Source organism: Ictalurus punctatus, chromosome 7 (genome assembly GCF_001660625.3).
Source record: "Ictalurus punctatus breed USDA103 chromosome 7, Coco_2.0, whole genome shotgun sequence".
NCBI lineage: Eukaryota > Metazoa > Chordata > Actinopteri > Siluriformes > Ictaluridae > Ictalurus > Ictalurus punctatus.
Window position 1 is genome coordinate 17,250,299 of NC_030422.2, and position 17,145 is coordinate 17,267,443.

The 17,145-nt window shown below is 39.4% G+C and overlaps 2 protein-coding genes across 4 annotated transcripts in view; both read right to left on the reverse strand.

Annotated features, from left to right (window-relative positions):
* mtm1 (myotubularin 1) overlaps window positions 1-9,377 on the reverse strand; it is a 33,760-nt gene extending 24,383 nt beyond the window's left edge. Inside the window, exons 1-2 of one of the 3 annotated variants that reach the window (XM_017471732.3) lie at window positions 9,288-9,377; window positions 1,540-1,631 (exon numbers count right to left, since the gene is read on the reverse strand). In XM_017471732.3, the coding sequence (XP_017327221.1) occupies window positions 1,540-1,608 (69 nt within the window). In that variant the 5' untranslated portion in view covers window positions 1,609-1,631; window positions 9,288-9,377. Of the gene's footprint in view, window positions 1-1,539; window positions 1,635-9,287 lie in introns of all 3 variants that reach the window. The other 2 variants (XM_017471731.3, XM_053681333.1) reach the window with 2 other exon arrangements.
* Window positions 9,378-13,201: 3,824 nt separating this feature from the next.
* si:ch73-211e3.1 (mastermind-like domain-containing protein 1) overlaps window positions 13,202-17,145 on the reverse strand; it is an 83,104-nt gene continuing 79,160 nt past the window's right edge. Inside the window, exons 3-5 of the mRNA XM_017471722.3 lie at window positions 16,105-16,215; window positions 15,780-15,852; window positions 13,202-15,605 (exon numbers count right to left, since the gene is read on the reverse strand). Of these exons, the coding sequence (XP_017327211.1) occupies window positions 14,602-15,605; window positions 15,780-15,852; window positions 16,105-16,215 (1,188 nt within the window). The 3' untranslated portion in view covers window positions 13,202-14,601. The remainder of the gene's footprint in view (window positions 15,606-15,779; window positions 15,853-16,104; window positions 16,216-17,145) is intronic.

The following is a 17,145-nucleotide window of genomic DNA, read 5'->3' on the forward strand; positions in this document are numbered from 1 at the left end:
TAAATGAAGTAGAAAGACAATTAAGCCTGTTTAACTAAAAATCCCATTTGTTTTATTGTTTGATTAGGTGATTCTTCCAATTGAGAGCTGCTAGTCAGTTCTCCAATCTGTACGGTAGGGTTATCACTTCATACATTATTCAACTCTTTAACCTGTTTATTATAATTCTATATTGTGAGAAAAAAAAAACAACAACAATAACAACAACCTTGCAGTGATTTGTACAAGTGCAACTGCGTCATCTTTCCTTCACTATCTGTTATTCACACGTTTTGAGTCACACGATCCAGACCTGTATTACATTTTTGCAAATCATCTTAACTTGTTCACTAATCGATTGACTATTACGCTCATAAGGCTCGAACTGTTTTAAGTGTATTCGCCAAAAAAAAAAAAAAAAAAAAAAAAAAAAAAAACTCAACATAGAATGAGCAGAATCTCACCAAGATATCCAAATGATTGTGCTTGGTAAGTAAAACTACGTAAAAGATGTACTATAATTACATCATATCGCGACAATTTGGATTCGGCAAAAATGACAGCATGATGCAGAGTACTATGGGTGTGGTCAATGCATCAATAACACGGACCAATCCCATCAGCATCATCACATTATCAAGACACTGGACATTCAAATCACTTTCACAAGATGCTCCACCCATTTTACAAAATGGCTGCCGTATATTTTCCAGTTGCTGCCTATGTTATGTCCTAAGGCAGCTGAACCAAACTTGGAGAAAAGCGGCGTCTACCTTCCTCATCATACATGAGCTCAAACATGCCCATGTGTCACTGTGTCACTGTGATTGACAGCAGAGAAGCAGTAATGACATCCCTCCCACCCCGAAAGCACGGCCAGTTTTGCTCTCGAGGACTCCCAACCACTGCTGCGCCATCGCCAGGATTCGAACTTACGATTCTAGACGATAGGACTAACCTTTTTAGGCAACTACTATTTTGCTGCCAACATTCATTCTCCCACCACTACTGTAAATGAGAAGCATATGCGCTATGTGATATACTGGATGTAGTTAAAATTTATTGTCTTTATCGATTACAAGGGAGTTCAGAATACTCACACAAAAAATATATATGCTATATCAGTACTACAAAGTCTAATTTAGGGATACAACAAAAAAAAAACTAGCAGTATATATACTGTGCTTGCAATTTTGGACATTTCATTACATGTAATGTAAATGTAAACCTGCCTGAATGAATACGTGGTAATCCATGTTCTCTTCTGTATAGCGCTACTGCGGATCCTATATAGCATAGGATGACACTGAAGAGCATCAATTATTAATGCAAACAGAAAGTCTAGCCCACCCAGACCGAACGGAGAAAAGACCATTGTCATTGTTCGCATTGTACACGATAACAAATTTAACCTGCAGCTTTGAAATGTGCTTTGCAAAACGAGCCACAGAAATATGAAGAGGACTCAAGACTAACTAAACCTCAACAGAAAGCAAGTGTTTATGTTTGTGCAGTTGAGAGAACATGGTGATAGTGGCTGTAAAATCAGTATGCACACACGTTTTGGCTGGAGCTGTTCTTCAGAGAACTGGAGATGTAACTTGGTATAGGAGCTGGAGCTGAAGCCATTGCTGGGACTACTGCTTCCACCACTACTGCAAAAACATAAACAAACAAACAAAAAACAATCAAACAAACAAACAAACCAAACATAACAAGGCTGGAGGAACCTTAGACATACGAATCAGATGAGCCAAAATGTAACCCAAGATAAAAATATAAAAATGTGAAAAATATGACGCATGATTCATAACTAGGCCAGTATGTAACTAGACCAGAGCATTATCGACTCATTACTTGTTCTGACGATACAGAAGTTTTGTATTGATGCCACACATATTACATATCTCCTCCACAACCAAATATAGCCCTCAGCGAGAAGAGGACGTGGGGGGTAGGGGGGGCGGGCTTGACAATAATGTGGCTTGGTCAATAATACCTGATATCCATGAATCACAAGTTCTAGTTTGAGCCAGACAGAGGTGTTACAGTTTGAAATTTTCACTCTATGCGATCCTAGTCCAAAAATATCACAGTGTTTATCAACCTTTTGAGAGGCAGAAACTGGCCATGGTCTCTGTATGAGCTCATGTATGCGGAAGAGGGCAGATGGCGATTTCCTCTGAGAGAGTGACACAGTATAAGCAGCTGTTCAAAAACATGTGGTTATCTGGCTTCACATGTCTCAGTGACACATGTATCAGAGTTCATTCTCCCCGCTTGATAGGTGCCGCATGATATGGGACAGTTGGTTGGTGGGTAGGAACTGGCAGGTGATCAAACAGGGGACCAGGTATAAAAATATATATTTTTTAAATGAACGTGAAGACAGCGATAGACTGAATTAATCGGTATTGTGAAAAAGTGAAACATTAGCAGGGAAGTAGCCACTCTATCATACAGCGTGACTAACACAGAAACCATGACACTGCAACAACCATAGTGCCAGAGACATCAAACTCCAGTGCCAGAATAAACAGCAGAATTTAAGGAATGTTCATAAAACACTGCTTTAATTCAGCTCTTCACAGCGATTCGACATCACTGCTCCATATCGACAAAGTCTCAGTTTCTGGTCACCGATTAGGAACGAGACGCATGTACTGCTGGACAAGCAGGACATTTGAACAACAGTGCTTGGGAAAATTTGGGGATTTTCCTTCAGGCAGTAATAAATCAAGGGTTCTGAGGTTGGGAGAAAATATAATTAGCAACACATTATTAACATATTGCAAAAAAACACAACCTGTTAAACTAATTTCTGTGGAGCTTTCGTCACATTTTATCACTTGTCTAAGGCGGTTTTTACCAGTTTTATCAAAAACCCCACTATGTGATTCACAGTTCTGACATCAGAGTGACGTGACACCAGGGTCCAGGGGTGTGAATTGGAGTGAAACCGTGAGGTAAACATGTCAGAACAATGTTGTGAGTATGTGAGGCGAAGGGGTTAACCCCTCTGTTCTTAGGGGCTTGTTCTGGTTTAATAGAGTTTTGTCTATACTATCTTCTCTGTAAAGAATGTGCACAAAGAATGTGCACATTGACCTTTAGGTTGAGATAGATAGCAGAGTCCTGACCTGCGTAATTTGCCCTCTTGTGTTGGAGACACACACTTAGTACATTTTTACAGTCCTTCCACTTGTGATTGTGAAGAGTCTGAGTGTTTTGACCTGTGTTAGGAATTCCATTACCACATCAAACATGTCCCAAAGTCTTTTATTCCTCTTACACCACAAACATTTGCCAACACTTACAATTTTAATGTATTTAATGAACGACACAATATACTTTTTAAAAACCGTTTATAGTTACTTTTAATGTTGTGCAAAGATCCATGAGACAAAGTAATTCCTGTTATCACTTGTGGGAGTGGTGGGAGTCAAACAGCAATCAGTATGAGCCACTTTCCAGAAAACTACTGACTAAATTCTCATTACTGATTAGCAATAATGGATAAAAATGTTCATATCGCAAGGATGTCAGCTATTGAAAGAAACTGTATGTAAAACTTTTGTTTTACATGCATGTGATTTTTTTGTGTGAAATGTGTACACCTAAATTAAGATTTACCAATTTGTTCCTTATTTTAGACTCTTTGAAAAAGGTTCAGCACTCTAATGGGTTTCAGTTTGTCCCAGAGGTTCCTCTTCCATACATAGTTGTGCACACTCACAAATAAGAAGAAAAAAAAATTACAGAAAAAGCAAACCTTTATGGTATGTATTAGAGATGTGCCGATAATCTATAGATAGTTTAAAAACATCCGATGATCAGGGCCAATTATATCCTGTCAATTAAAAGGGCAGGAAAACACATTGTATTCATGCTGTGTGTAAAGATGATGTCTCTTATGTGGAATGACGACAAAACTGCAATTTGTAATCTCTGTAACTCCGTACTGCTAAAATTTCACACCGGACGCTGCAGCAGTGAAGCCGGAGTTTCGGCGTAGAGTCAATTTTTTTTGCCGCACTGCTTGTGCTGAATTAAATCACCAGTACACCATTAAAAGATTTAAATGAAGAAGAGTTGACAAAAAATTACACATACATACACACATACATACATACACATATATACACACACACACACACACATTATATATGACAGAAAAATATATTTGATGTAAGGATGTAACTATACCGAAAATCTAGTAGTCGGTACCGATACCACCAAAAGTACATGATACTCGATATCAAAGTTGATACCACCGTGTGGTATAAAATTAAAATAATAAAATTAAAAAACTCTCCTGGAGGACATCCTCCTCTGGCTGATGCTGGCAAAGAGAGAGAGGGGGGGTATTTTAATTATCAAACACTGTCTGATAACGAGTGGACGTGCACTCTTAAATGCACGCGCGCACACACCCACACACACCTTATACTCTGAATACAAGCATTAGTTTAAATTCACTGATATGGTGGCAGGCCAAAAAGATTTATCAAAAGCATGAACATTTGAATAGTTATTAGTGACATTAGGCTACATTTAGCTGACAGGACACGGGCTGAATGGCGATGCATGGTGGTCCATTAAGAGGTAGTTTATAACACTGCAATGTGTTAGCGTTGTTAACAAATAACTGGCTATTGCTAACATTACATGGAGCATAATGTTAGCTGGTTTCATGGGCACAATGCAAGCTGCCTCAAACAAACATAATATAGGACCGTCTTTCAGCTGCTTCGCCAAATTCCAGGTGTTTCCTCGCTTTGTTTGAAATGAACGATAGCATCGGTTGCACACCGGAAACCGATACTAGCTTTCCTCTCTTTTCCTCTCAACGAGTCGGGGCGGAGCTAAACTTGTTAAGCTAAGCTAATCTTCTGTAGTTTTTTCCCGTGTGCTTGTAGGCGTTCCATCACGTTTTAAGGATGTTGGTACCAACTTGGTACCGAAGTATCGGTTCTCGTGACATCCCTAATTTGTAGAGTAGTATATTTCATATCCAGTTAATGTTAATATATAAAGTTGATATTATATATTACCTGTTTGATGTTCAGTGATATGCTTTTGTTTGTGGTGAGTGACTGTGAGACTAACAGGAGGGCTTTTTTTTTTTTTTTTTTTAAGAATCCAGTCAATGTTAATATGAATTAATAACATTCAATAAGTTACGGAATCTTACTTTAATCTTCAGAATTTAGTTCATGTGTTAATGTTAATTAGAGTAATGTGTTTTCTGTCTATGAGACCAGTTACTGTGAAACTGTGTGTTGAAATGGAGAGAATAAAAGTTTTTATTTGTATTTCTTTCAGAATTGTGGAATTAATTATTATTCATTTAAAAGAAAAGGCAGAACTATCGGTATCGGCCGATATCACTCTGAATAACCGGTTATCCGTATAGGCTGAGAAATTTTGTATCGGCAAATATCTAGTATGTATCTTTTACCTAGAAAAGTGCATGTTGTGTAACTTTATTTAGTCTTCAATGTAATTGTCTTTAAAGTCTAATCATGCATCATAAACTAGTTCCAAAGTTTCCTAAGCACATATAAAAGGTACAAAACATGTCACCTTGCTAGTACAGGGTGAAATACAATTTGGTTCCATTTGGAGTGCAAATATAACTCCAAAAAAAGCTAAAACCATTAACCATCCAAAGCACCCGTTTTTCTAAAGGTGTACTTGTGGCACTTTTCACAAAAGCACACTGAAATGTGTTTTGGTGGACGTATTAACTCATTGGTCAAAGCTGAGAGTCTGAATGTCAAGAGAGCCACCAATGAACACTTGAGCAACACCTCAGCTGCTTGCATTATATCCTGTCCCAAATGTAAAAAGGGTTGGATTAAAACATGTCTACCAAATAAATACATATAAAGGTAAAACTATTAAAGCACATCAACAAGTGAATGGTTTTGCAAACAAAACAAAACTGAAACATTGAGAATTATTGGAAAAGTAAATGTGAGACAGGTCCTGAAGTGAAATTTGAACATGACACCAAATCTTGAGTGTAGCATGACACAACAACAGGAAACAACTAACGCTACTTTCTGACTGGAGAAGTATATACTCTTCACCTACGCCTAAAACCAGAAGTTTGAAGTCACCACTCATGCTAAATTTAACTTACAGCGTCTGTAATTAAAAGCAAATCCAAAGCAACTCGACACCAAACCGAATAGCTGGCTGCATTGTGTTATCCTACTTCACAGGGAAACCACTGCACACGTCGTAATAACATGACTTCATGACTGCCATTTTGTCTATATATGTATTTTAGATCATACGGATAATTCGGACACTGAGATGCAAAGTTAGAAGACTGAAACTGATAGTGCCTTGTACTAGTTATTTATCCATGATGACATCATTAGAGAAGGTATGGTAATGCCATCATTATATGATCTAAAAGAGGATGGATGCTGTTATGAAGGCTTATGGGTAGGCAGAGAAGTTCATATTAAACTTCTGTGTGGACAATAATAATGATAATAATAATAATAATAATAATAATAATAATAATAATAATAATAATACTACATCTGTCTAACGTACTAGTTAACTACATTAATTCAGACCAAGGAAAGAACAAGACTATGAATTCCCGGGGAGTGGGTGATTGTGTAGACACAGTCCTTATCATCTCCAGATAAAGTGCCTGATGGAGCACCTCATGTTTGAACCTGCAACAAAATGTCATCAATTGACCTTTCAGCTATGAGCTGTGGTGTTCTCCCCTTGCACGGCAAGTAAAAAAAGATGCGAGCCAGGCCGAATTTCTTTATTTCTTCTGGAGATGCTTATCCATAAGATGGCTGTGTACTGTGTAACAGGAGAGGTATACGACACCTTTGAGCTGAACGTTCTACCATCAGCCTGATTGTGCATCTGCAGATGTGTAGTACAGCGGGCGGTGGGATTCAGATTGAGCAGCTTGTTATTGCATTATACCATGAAGCTACTTTTGAACATGTACGTGTCCCAAGAGTCTCCATACATAAGAAAATTAACACTTTTTAGCAAAATGTCTTCCAAAGTTTTTCATACTTAGTGCGCATATATATATATGCCGTCTCAATGTCGTGATGGACTTTAACAGGAAACATGGCGAGCACATCACACACTACGCTGTTGCCAAACTTATCCACAAATTCAAAAAGACTGGAAGTGTTGCAGACTGACCGAGAAGCGGACGTCCACAAACATCCACCGATGGAGACACAACTGACGTGGTGCTGGCAAACGTAGTCGCCTATTTATGGAGACTTTTGGGACACCCTGTATTGGAAAATTCATTATGAAGTTGGGTTTATATTCTTATTCTGGTTTTTGCATCGGCCAGTCAACTACTAATACAAACCAATAAGCCTAGATACAAACTCTGCTTGTGCTGGGAACCTGAGATAGAGATTTGTTCACACGTGTATCAAACTCAGAAATATATTACATAATATACTTCTCTATTAATATCACTTAGCACCATGATGGTGTGCAGCTGCATCATTATGGCTCTTAATAACAGTGTAGATCACCATCAACTACTTCTAAGTGTGATTGTTATAGTGGTTATAGCTTTTATCTACAGCTCTAACTGAGCTTACTGATTCACTGAACGAGTTTAAATGTGCTTCTTTTTCAGAAGTTACTTAAAATCCTGCTGGAAAAAAAAACATTAGAAACCATCACACAAATTCCAACATTTTCCACTACAAACCACCAGCTATTAACCATTAAAACCATTCCCATTACTGGCCCCACTGGTATCCACTAGACATAACATGCCACCAAATGAAGGCAACAAATTTCCAGTAGAGAACCACAGGGACCATTACAGTTTCCATTAAAACCAATCCAATTCCCATTATAACCAGTAAAACCATTACACATGCTATTGGGAAGGTTCTATTGTTTTGTTTTGAGCAGGGAGTAACTTAAAAAGTACAAGAACAACACTTTGTTTATACGACATAAAATGTTTTTTTTGTGTGTAAATGCTTTCAGGGGAAACGTTCTGATAGGTTGATTCAATAAATATGCATATAATATTTAAAAAGCTCGATTCAACTGAACAAAATAAAAAATAAAATGAACGGTCAGTGCTGTGATGTTAAGGGAGTTTTCTGGAATTTTCTTCCCACTAGAAGAGTGGCACGTGCTGGTAAACAGTTCATACACTATTGGACCATATTTATAACTTGGTGTAATAAAAGGCATATTTGTAAAAAAAAAAATTAATAAATAAAATGAATAAATAATAATAATAATAATATTAATAATAATAATAAACAAAGAAAAAAACCTTCCATTAATTATGATGTTGGTTAAAATAGTTGTCTTCTTCGTTTTGTCCTAAAGATAAGCTAAGCTATGCACTGAACTGTTAGCGAGAGTAGAAACATGCCTTTCATTACTCCTTAGCAAAAGAGCAAAACTCGCTTGGTAGAGAGATCTCAGAGAAAAGAGGAGAATAGGATTAGCCCTAAACTTTCTGTTCCGGGACAACAACTTAATAAAACAGCATGGCAGCTCTGGCAAGTAAAACCAGCTGTGGTTACACACCGTTTTAATGAGTCCAGAATATGAAGAGAGAAAAAACACATCCAAAAGTGAAAGTCTCTCTGTTCGCCCTGACTAGTAACTCACACTGAGCTACACTCACACACACATTAAGCAGCTCTCTAAACACACAGCTAGACGCCGCTACTTTGATGCGATGGAAAATTGGAGTTCAAAATAAAACATTCAAACCCCCATCTAACACGTTATAATAAATAACCCGATTATATATCAATACGCCATCAACGTGTGCACACGTGTAAAAACGGAACTTTTACAACTTCTCTCTGTTCCGTCAACAGAGTTTGGCGAACAGTCCGAGTTAGGACATGAAAGACTGTTTAGCTTGAAGAAGAAACAGTGCTGGAATGTTTTTTCCCATCCGCATTCTAACAAACCCAGCCTTCCGAGTGTGGATTGGCTAGTCGTGTCCCGCCTCCTGCACTGTGATTGGCTGTTGCTTCACTGCCCAATCAATTGCACGCATCTAACTGCGAAGTGCTAGTCAAGCGTTAACGAGGAGGCGGGGTTTATCCGAAAATAGGTGGAGAAAAAATCGCGTAGGCACCGTGTTATTACCAGGAAATAATTGGGGCCTATCTGAAAGACTGCTCTCAAGTGGCCCATTTAATCAAGACCCAAAACTATGCAGGCCAAGAATATAAAATAAAAGCTCGTATAAAGAACACGAGTGAACCGGACACCAATTCTCGCTTGCTAACGCGTATACTCACCGGATAAGTGTAATTGTCCGTTGCTGAAATGGCCAGTCTGTTTAACACCGCCGCAGGAAGCGCTCTGCCCGAGTCATGTGACCGCGCTCAGCACCCTGATTGGCTGCTTGTCAAGTCAGACACTCCGACAATTTAAAGGAGTTGGATTTTTGCTCGGACTATAAATAAGTGTCAGTATGGCGTAAAATCAAACTCAGAAGCAGACCTTACTGCTGCTTCAAGTCGTGTTATTGAGAATTGAATCTGAATTCCCCTGTTTTATTACACTAGCAGTTCAAAGTTCAAACAGTAAGATATTGTGATTGCCTTACATGCCATGGAGAAGTAAACCCAGCTTGGATCTAGGTTATATCCAGACCTTATGTGAGTACAGTGGATATGTTCTCCTGAATTCACACAGCCTGATTTTATTTATTATCATTATTATTATCATTTTTTATTTAAAAAACAAACACACAAACATCCACATGAATATGGGATGACTAATTCTAAGCATCTTGTATTTTGATTCCAGTGAATCTGATTTGAAATCATAAAACAGGGGACAACATTATTTAATAGCTCCAGTTCTTTCAGAACATTTTCTGAATGCTAGACCAGCGATTCTTTCAGGACAGTACACCATTCATAAGGCCAACAATGTAGGAACTGTGCTATCCACACGTGTTATTACATGAAGTTCTCAGTATTACAATCACAGAACTTTGACTAAAACAATTTTACAGTTGAGCTGGGCCAGTCCTAAGGGTCTAGTTCCTAGTTTGTCATTGTTGGCATGAGAATAATATCAAAATATCTCTTGAATCTTTTCTGGTAAAGTCATGTGACACAGTATAACCTTTAAAATAACGAAACAAAATATCGACTAGAAATATATTCAAGAGTGAATGGTTATCTTGCCTGAAAACTCCCATTTTGGAATGAAAGCTTTTCTCTATAAAGCAGGATGAAGCTGTATTATATTAATATTATTAATATCTCCATTAAGCCATGGTATGGTTTACATTCCTAACAAGTTAATGTACCCGGATTCAACTCTGCTTGCTGTTTACATAAACCAAAGGTAGCAGAGCTCTGCTTTCCTGCGTTACATTACATCCTCAAGCATATGGTTCAACAGAGGACAGCCTTAGGGTACTAGGTCTCATAAAAGTGACAACTGGGAAGCCATAAAATGTTAAGTTCCTCTGATTATACAGCACACTATGCCCTGTTTTACCCATGTGTCCATTTGTTTCTCTCAGATGTGAAGCAGATGGATAAAATTAAAGTCTTTTACACTAAGCAAATCACTGGATTTCTATAGTGGGTTATGGCTTATGCTTCTTTAAACACACAGACACAGAATGGTCAGAAGGACATTATAGTCAGTAGTTTATCGGTCTCAGAGAGAGTTGAGTTAAGCTTGCACAGAGAACAGACGCAATCGTAGTGACTGTCAGTTGCCCTACTACTGCTAAAATATGTGTCCATGAAGTATTTTGAATTTCCTGAATAACACAGGATCCAGGCAACACCCTGAGCCTGCTTTCTTTCACTTGTACTCACGCACAGTTCAGCGTACAGCGAACTTTATATATATATATATATATATATATATATATATATATACACGAATCAGAAGATATTTTAGAGGTGTTAATGGGCTGTCTCATTGCCATTACTGACTTCCTTCCTGTCTTAGCTATGAGGCTGTGCAGAGCTGCTGTGTTATTACTAAAGGAACACTTTGCTTTTGACTCGCTTTCTACACTATGCAATTGAACGTGTAAATGCACTGTGTTTGCAGTTAATAATGTCACAGTGTTATAGTTTGTGGCCCATTTGACATACATTACTCTTTGTACATCTACATTTCTCATCTCTGAGGAAACAAATGCAGGTGCAACAGTGTATCAGCAAGCAATGTGGAAGCAAAACTATCATCTTGACCTCAGAGTGAAACAAATTAAACAAAAATAAAGAAGCGAGATGCAGTGGAGTGTTCAGAATGTTGATGCTATCAGGAAGATCTCACCAACTAGCAGGTCCTGTGTGATTCTTATGTATGCTATAAATGTATGCTGAATTAAGCGCAGTAAAATGTAAATATTCAGCACTATTATACATAGATCTTCTCCAAACTCATGTCACAAAGTTGGATGCAGACAATTGTATAGAATGTCTTTGTAATGATAATGAGTCTTTATTGGTCACATATACATTACAGCACAGGGGTCAGCCCTGCACATATACATTACAGTCTTTTTCTTCGCATGTCCCAACATGTCAGGAGGTTGGGGTCAGAGCACAGGGTCAGCCATGATACAGCACCCATGGAGCTGTGGGGGTTAAAGGCCTTGCTCAAGGGTCCAACAGTGGCAGTTTGGCAGTGCTGGGGCTTGAACCCCCAACCTTCCGAGCAGTAACCCAGAACCTTAACCGCCAAGCCACCACTGCCCCTTGTATACTGTAGCATGACAGTTTTCCACCACTAGAATTAAGGGGTCTAGACCAAACCTGTTCCAGCATGACAATGCCCCTGTACACAAAGTAATGTCCATGAATACAATGGTTTGTCAAGGTTGGAGTGGAAGAACTCGAGTTTCCTGAACAGAGCCCTGACCACAGCCCCACTGAAACTACCTTTTGGATGAACTGAAATGTTGACTACACCCTAGGCCTCCTCACAAAACATCAGTGCCTGACCTCACGAATGCTCTTGTGGCTGAATGAGAACAAATCCCCACAGCCACGTGCCAAAATCTAGTGGAAAGCCATTTCAGAAGAGTGGAGGTTATTATAACAGCAAAGGAGGAATAAATCTGGAATGGGATCTTCGGTAAGTACATATGGGTATGATGGTCAGGTGTCCATAAACTTCTGGCCATATAGTGTATCATAGTTGGTCTTGCAATTGTATTGAATTGTGATCGTATTTCCATTGTAATACACGTTAATACACATACTTTAAGTAGATCATCATTGTTAAGGTGATGATGGATCCAGAGCATATCCTGGGGACACTGGGCACATTCCCACTGCTGAGAGTGTGCGGTGGCAACGCTACCCACTGCAGCACAGTGCTGCCTGCATAAAATATTATGAACAGGAAACAAGGTTCCTAGAAACCTGGCTGCTGCAAAAGGCCATGCTGTTTCTGTTTGCTGTGGATATATTGGAGGCTTTTTCTTACCTACAGAACAAGGTGCTTATTTAATTTTAATGCAGAATCTGAAGTCATCTGGGATCCTGATGTAATAATAACCCAGCAAAGCTTCTCACCTTACTTGATATTAGATCAATAAATGATAGATTTTAGGTGTAAGCAATAATGTAGAATCCCCAGTGTATTTATTAAATGGCAAATGCCAATAAAACAACATCGTAGTATTTTTAAGTAATATTAAGTAGTTAACATAAGTGGTATTTTATTTTATAGTATTTCTGAATTTAATAAGGGCGTTTGACATTTATTAACATTTCTCTGTCTAGCCTACTAGAGTACTTAAGACTTACAGGTATAATACAGTGCTGATATAGTCTTCTAGCCTCTTCTATAGCTTTCAGTATTTTAACATTTCACATGCTGTACACAGACTTCGTAACATTTAGGCAACTTGACTGGGTAATCAGTAGTAATGATATAGCAGTAATGTAATGATATTAACGATCTAACAGGACACACATGGCCTTGTCCAAACATAAACTGCATCACTCAAGAATAATGCACTATAGATCACTTCAGATCACCAATTAAACTAAATTATGATCACTTGATTCATGTCTCATTTGTTGATGAAACTCTGTGGTTTGTTTCTAGTGGCTACTTTGCTACGTGAAGAGCAAACACGTCTAGGGAGCCAAAATCTATTTAACAGCTTTGGATCAAAATCAGGATGTGTGCAAATAAGGATAAAAAAAAAAAAATTGCAAACTGAAATCAATATGAAAAAGCACCCATCACCCATTTTTTGCATTTATACAGTTTATTGTTCAATCTAAAAAATAACAAGACAAAATTGAATAATCACAGAGAAAGCACAAATCAGAATGGCCTAAAGTTCATGCCCTTAGCCAAAAGACCACGAACAAAGGGAAACCCAGGACTCTGGCACAAAACACTTGGGGCTAGTGTATGCAGTTTTAAGTGGTATTTGTGGCAAATCTCTTACATAATGGATGGTGGTACAGTATTTTCAAAATGCTGAAAACTTGAATAGGCTTAGTGTAGATTTTATACACTAATGTTGACATATAGATGAGTAATGTGTACACACTTGCACCTAAAGATATAAAATCCCTATATGATGTGACCCCTTTGTCAGGCAGATATCCCCACATGATACAGATTATGACAAAGACAAGAACAATGTCTAGTGCAAAATGTGTTGGAATAGAAGACACAAATAGGGGACCACTGGACTTTTGTAGTGCAAGTACTGTCAGAAATTGACCTCACAAATTTTCTTTAGCCACACAGGAGTACCAGAAGTCCAGTTATGTCAAAACCATAACGAATATTTCAACAATGTAATACATAGTATTACTGCAAAAACTAACAATATTGTCTTGCATATTACAAATTACAATAGAGTTTACAAGATCAATTGAATTGTTTTATTTTACAACATTGTTTTCGTCTTCTTCATATACTTATCATTTTGATTATTTACAAAGGAAATCTAAAGAATGTATTTGCACAAAAGAAGTATAAATATGTCTACTTCCCTTTTATATGTTACAGTTTACGAAAACATATTTTACAAAATAGTTTACCATGTACATAATTAAGCCCCTTTTGAAATACCACCAAACAGCTCAGATGAGAAATTACTACATCAGGTGTATTTCCACGGTGATAAGCAAGCCATCAAGCTTTTTGATGTGGTCCAACCATGTGAACTGCACCAGGTTATTATATTTCATGAATGAATGCCCTCATTTGCTTTGCTGTGAAAACACTGATCAGCTCATTACACAGTGTCCAAGCCCAGCGGAAGCAGATTATTAACTGTCCTTAAAGACAGTTAAAGCACAATTATTTAGAGAGCAAACCCTTGAGCAATCTTTGACATGAGAACTTTAGGGCAGCCAGCATACTAGGTGTTGACTATTATAAATGCCTTTCAGGGGCACTGTTTACTGACCCTAGCAATGACTGCAAAATTGTTAAAAAGTAGCCCAGATCTCAGTGACCAGCTTCATTACAGGCACATGGCAGTGTCTGATTCCAACCTTTCAATTCTCACTTGTATAGGATAGTTATACAGGCTTGGTTTGGTACCTTCTCAAACAATGGCTTTCTAGCTGCCCAGCAATTTTTTGACTTTCCCTATGAGTTCTGCTCTAGGTATTCATCAATCATGTTAAGGTTGTTGAGCCAGTCATCATTGGAACCCACTAAAGTGTCTATGAAGTCCACCTCGCCTCCTCCAGCTCCCACGGGTCCTTGAGGTCCTACAGTCATGCTTCCATTGCTCTGGTGCTGGGCTGGATAGTCATAGGAGGCTAGTTTACTTCCTGGATTTTGTCCAGAACTGTAGCCTTGCGTCAGACTGTGTTTGTCCACTGAGGGATAGCTTGGGGGTGCCATGCCATGAACTGGGTCCATCATAGCCGGAGCTCCAGGCTTCATGATGTCCAAAGTGGTCAGAGGACCCCGCATCCGAAGGCCCTGCTGGCTCATGGAGGGAAGAGGTTGCCCAGGGGGCATCTTTTGCATGTGTCTGCTTACCATGCCTGGAGCTAGCTGGTTTGGCGGAGGTCGAGCAGCAGCAAAGTTGGCTGGCATTCCTGGTCTCTGTGGGTACTGAGGTGCTCCACAACCTGGAGGTGCTCCTCCACTGGGGAAGAGGTGCTGGTGGTTTACAGGGTCCATGTGTGGGTGTGCCCCTTGTTGGCTCTGCCACAGCTGGGTTTGTGAATGTGGTTGCTGTTGAGAGGCACACATCATGCGTGGAGGAATAGTGGTGCCTTGATGCAAAGCTTGCCGGAGGTGGTTAGTTGGACCCCCTCCCAAGCTTGGTCCAGGAATCACCGGTCGAGCTACAACATGTCCTGGGTGGGTAGGCTGTCTTGGAGGACCTCCCACTCCCATCAAGCTCTGGCTTGGGCGCATAGGCATTCCTAGGTCTTGTGAGGAATGGTAGAATGGTTGCTTGGGGCCAGTTGCACCCATGTAGGGACCAGAGTGGCCCACCTGGGATAAAGATCCAGGGGGAAGATTCATGCGATTGGGTAGTATGGAGCCACTGTGGGATATCATTGCGGGGTTGGGATGCTGGGGTGCACCCATAGGGTAACCACTACATTCAGGGGGTATAGTTCTACCTGGACCTGTGAGAAAAAATAGAGATGTCTTGAGGAACACCATAAGAGCTCTATCATCTCCACATCTCTAATTCCTTGCCTTCTTTTTCACAACAACTACGCAATTTTAAGTAGATAATGAAAACAATTATAACAGTTTGGTAATAATGACTACAATATGTAGGCATGTTGTATCACTACCTTGAAACGGTGCCACCTGCTGGCAATCTGGCATCTGTCCCCCATTCATTTGCTCTATCTGCCTTTGCTTTTCCTGCACAAGACAGAAATTATTACCAATATAGTGCAAAAAAAAAAAACATAACGGCAAAAGCAGATGCTATGGGGTCACACAGTTCTAACAATTTGGAGTAAGGTAGTAAGAGTGGAATAATGGTTTACTGTATCAGATCATCAGAATGTGAGCATAATATTCAGCAAATGGTGGAAGTATATCTACGCAACCGCAATACAGACAGTCACTGGTTACAGAAGAAACACTGTTGTTACATTATTGGGACCTGACCTGCTTCCTCATTAGTTGAGTCCTCAGCAGCATATTATAGTTACTGGTCTGCCCTGCACGAGGCCCTGCAGAGGGGTCTTGAAGATGCGGCACCATCCCTACATTCTGTTCCTGCGTGAGAGAGAGAGAGAGAGAGAGAGAGAGAGAGAGCGTGAGCGATTCAGCTTACATTCCATTTCCATACTTGGTTATCAGTCTCACAGGGAAACATCTGATAATGTCTAAAGTATGCATGCTCTGATGGCAGAATTAAAATACAGTGTCTATCACACTCTCCTTGCTCATTTCATTTTCTAAAGGCAATCATGTACAAATGTAGTTTATATCTGAGCTCATATCTCAAAAGAATCGCCTGTGATCAAGATCTCGGTTCTTGCCACCACACAACACCTCAATCATGCATGTTTGTTCATCATAGGCTTCTTTTCCCAGCTGCTTGGGCCACAAATATCTGTAAATAACCAGAGAGGACTCAAACCAGCCCCCATTTCCCAGAGCAGTGGACTGTTGTTTGCATTGGCTCTGCTTGAATGCTGCACCCATCCAGTCTTCCAGTCTGAGCAGGCATTCCCATATTCCCATACTCTGATTCCCACAACTAAACAAACAAACTCGCACCACAACCCCTCCTTTAACCATCCTGCCATGCCTGATCTAGGCTGGCTAACCGTAGTCATAGCCTAACCTTGAACAATTGTAATTGAAAATTTAATTCAAGTTGATCTCTAACAACAAATCTTACATTCGTAATTAATAGCAAACATGCGTATGAACATCACCAACATGCATGCTATCTTTCAAGGTGCTAAAATGGCCTTTTGTGTACATGAGTGTGTGCTGTGGGTAGGGGTTGTGTTGCTCTACTGAGGAAATGAATGGCCTGTGTCTGCAGCACCACTGCTGATAATTGCTATTGATCGTACACCTCACTCCTGGCAATATGCAGCTGCAACAAAGAACGGACAAATCCTCTTGTTAGAGTAACGGCTACCTACCAAGACCTGAAGACTGCCATTTCAATCAAGTGCCTAAAAGAAACAG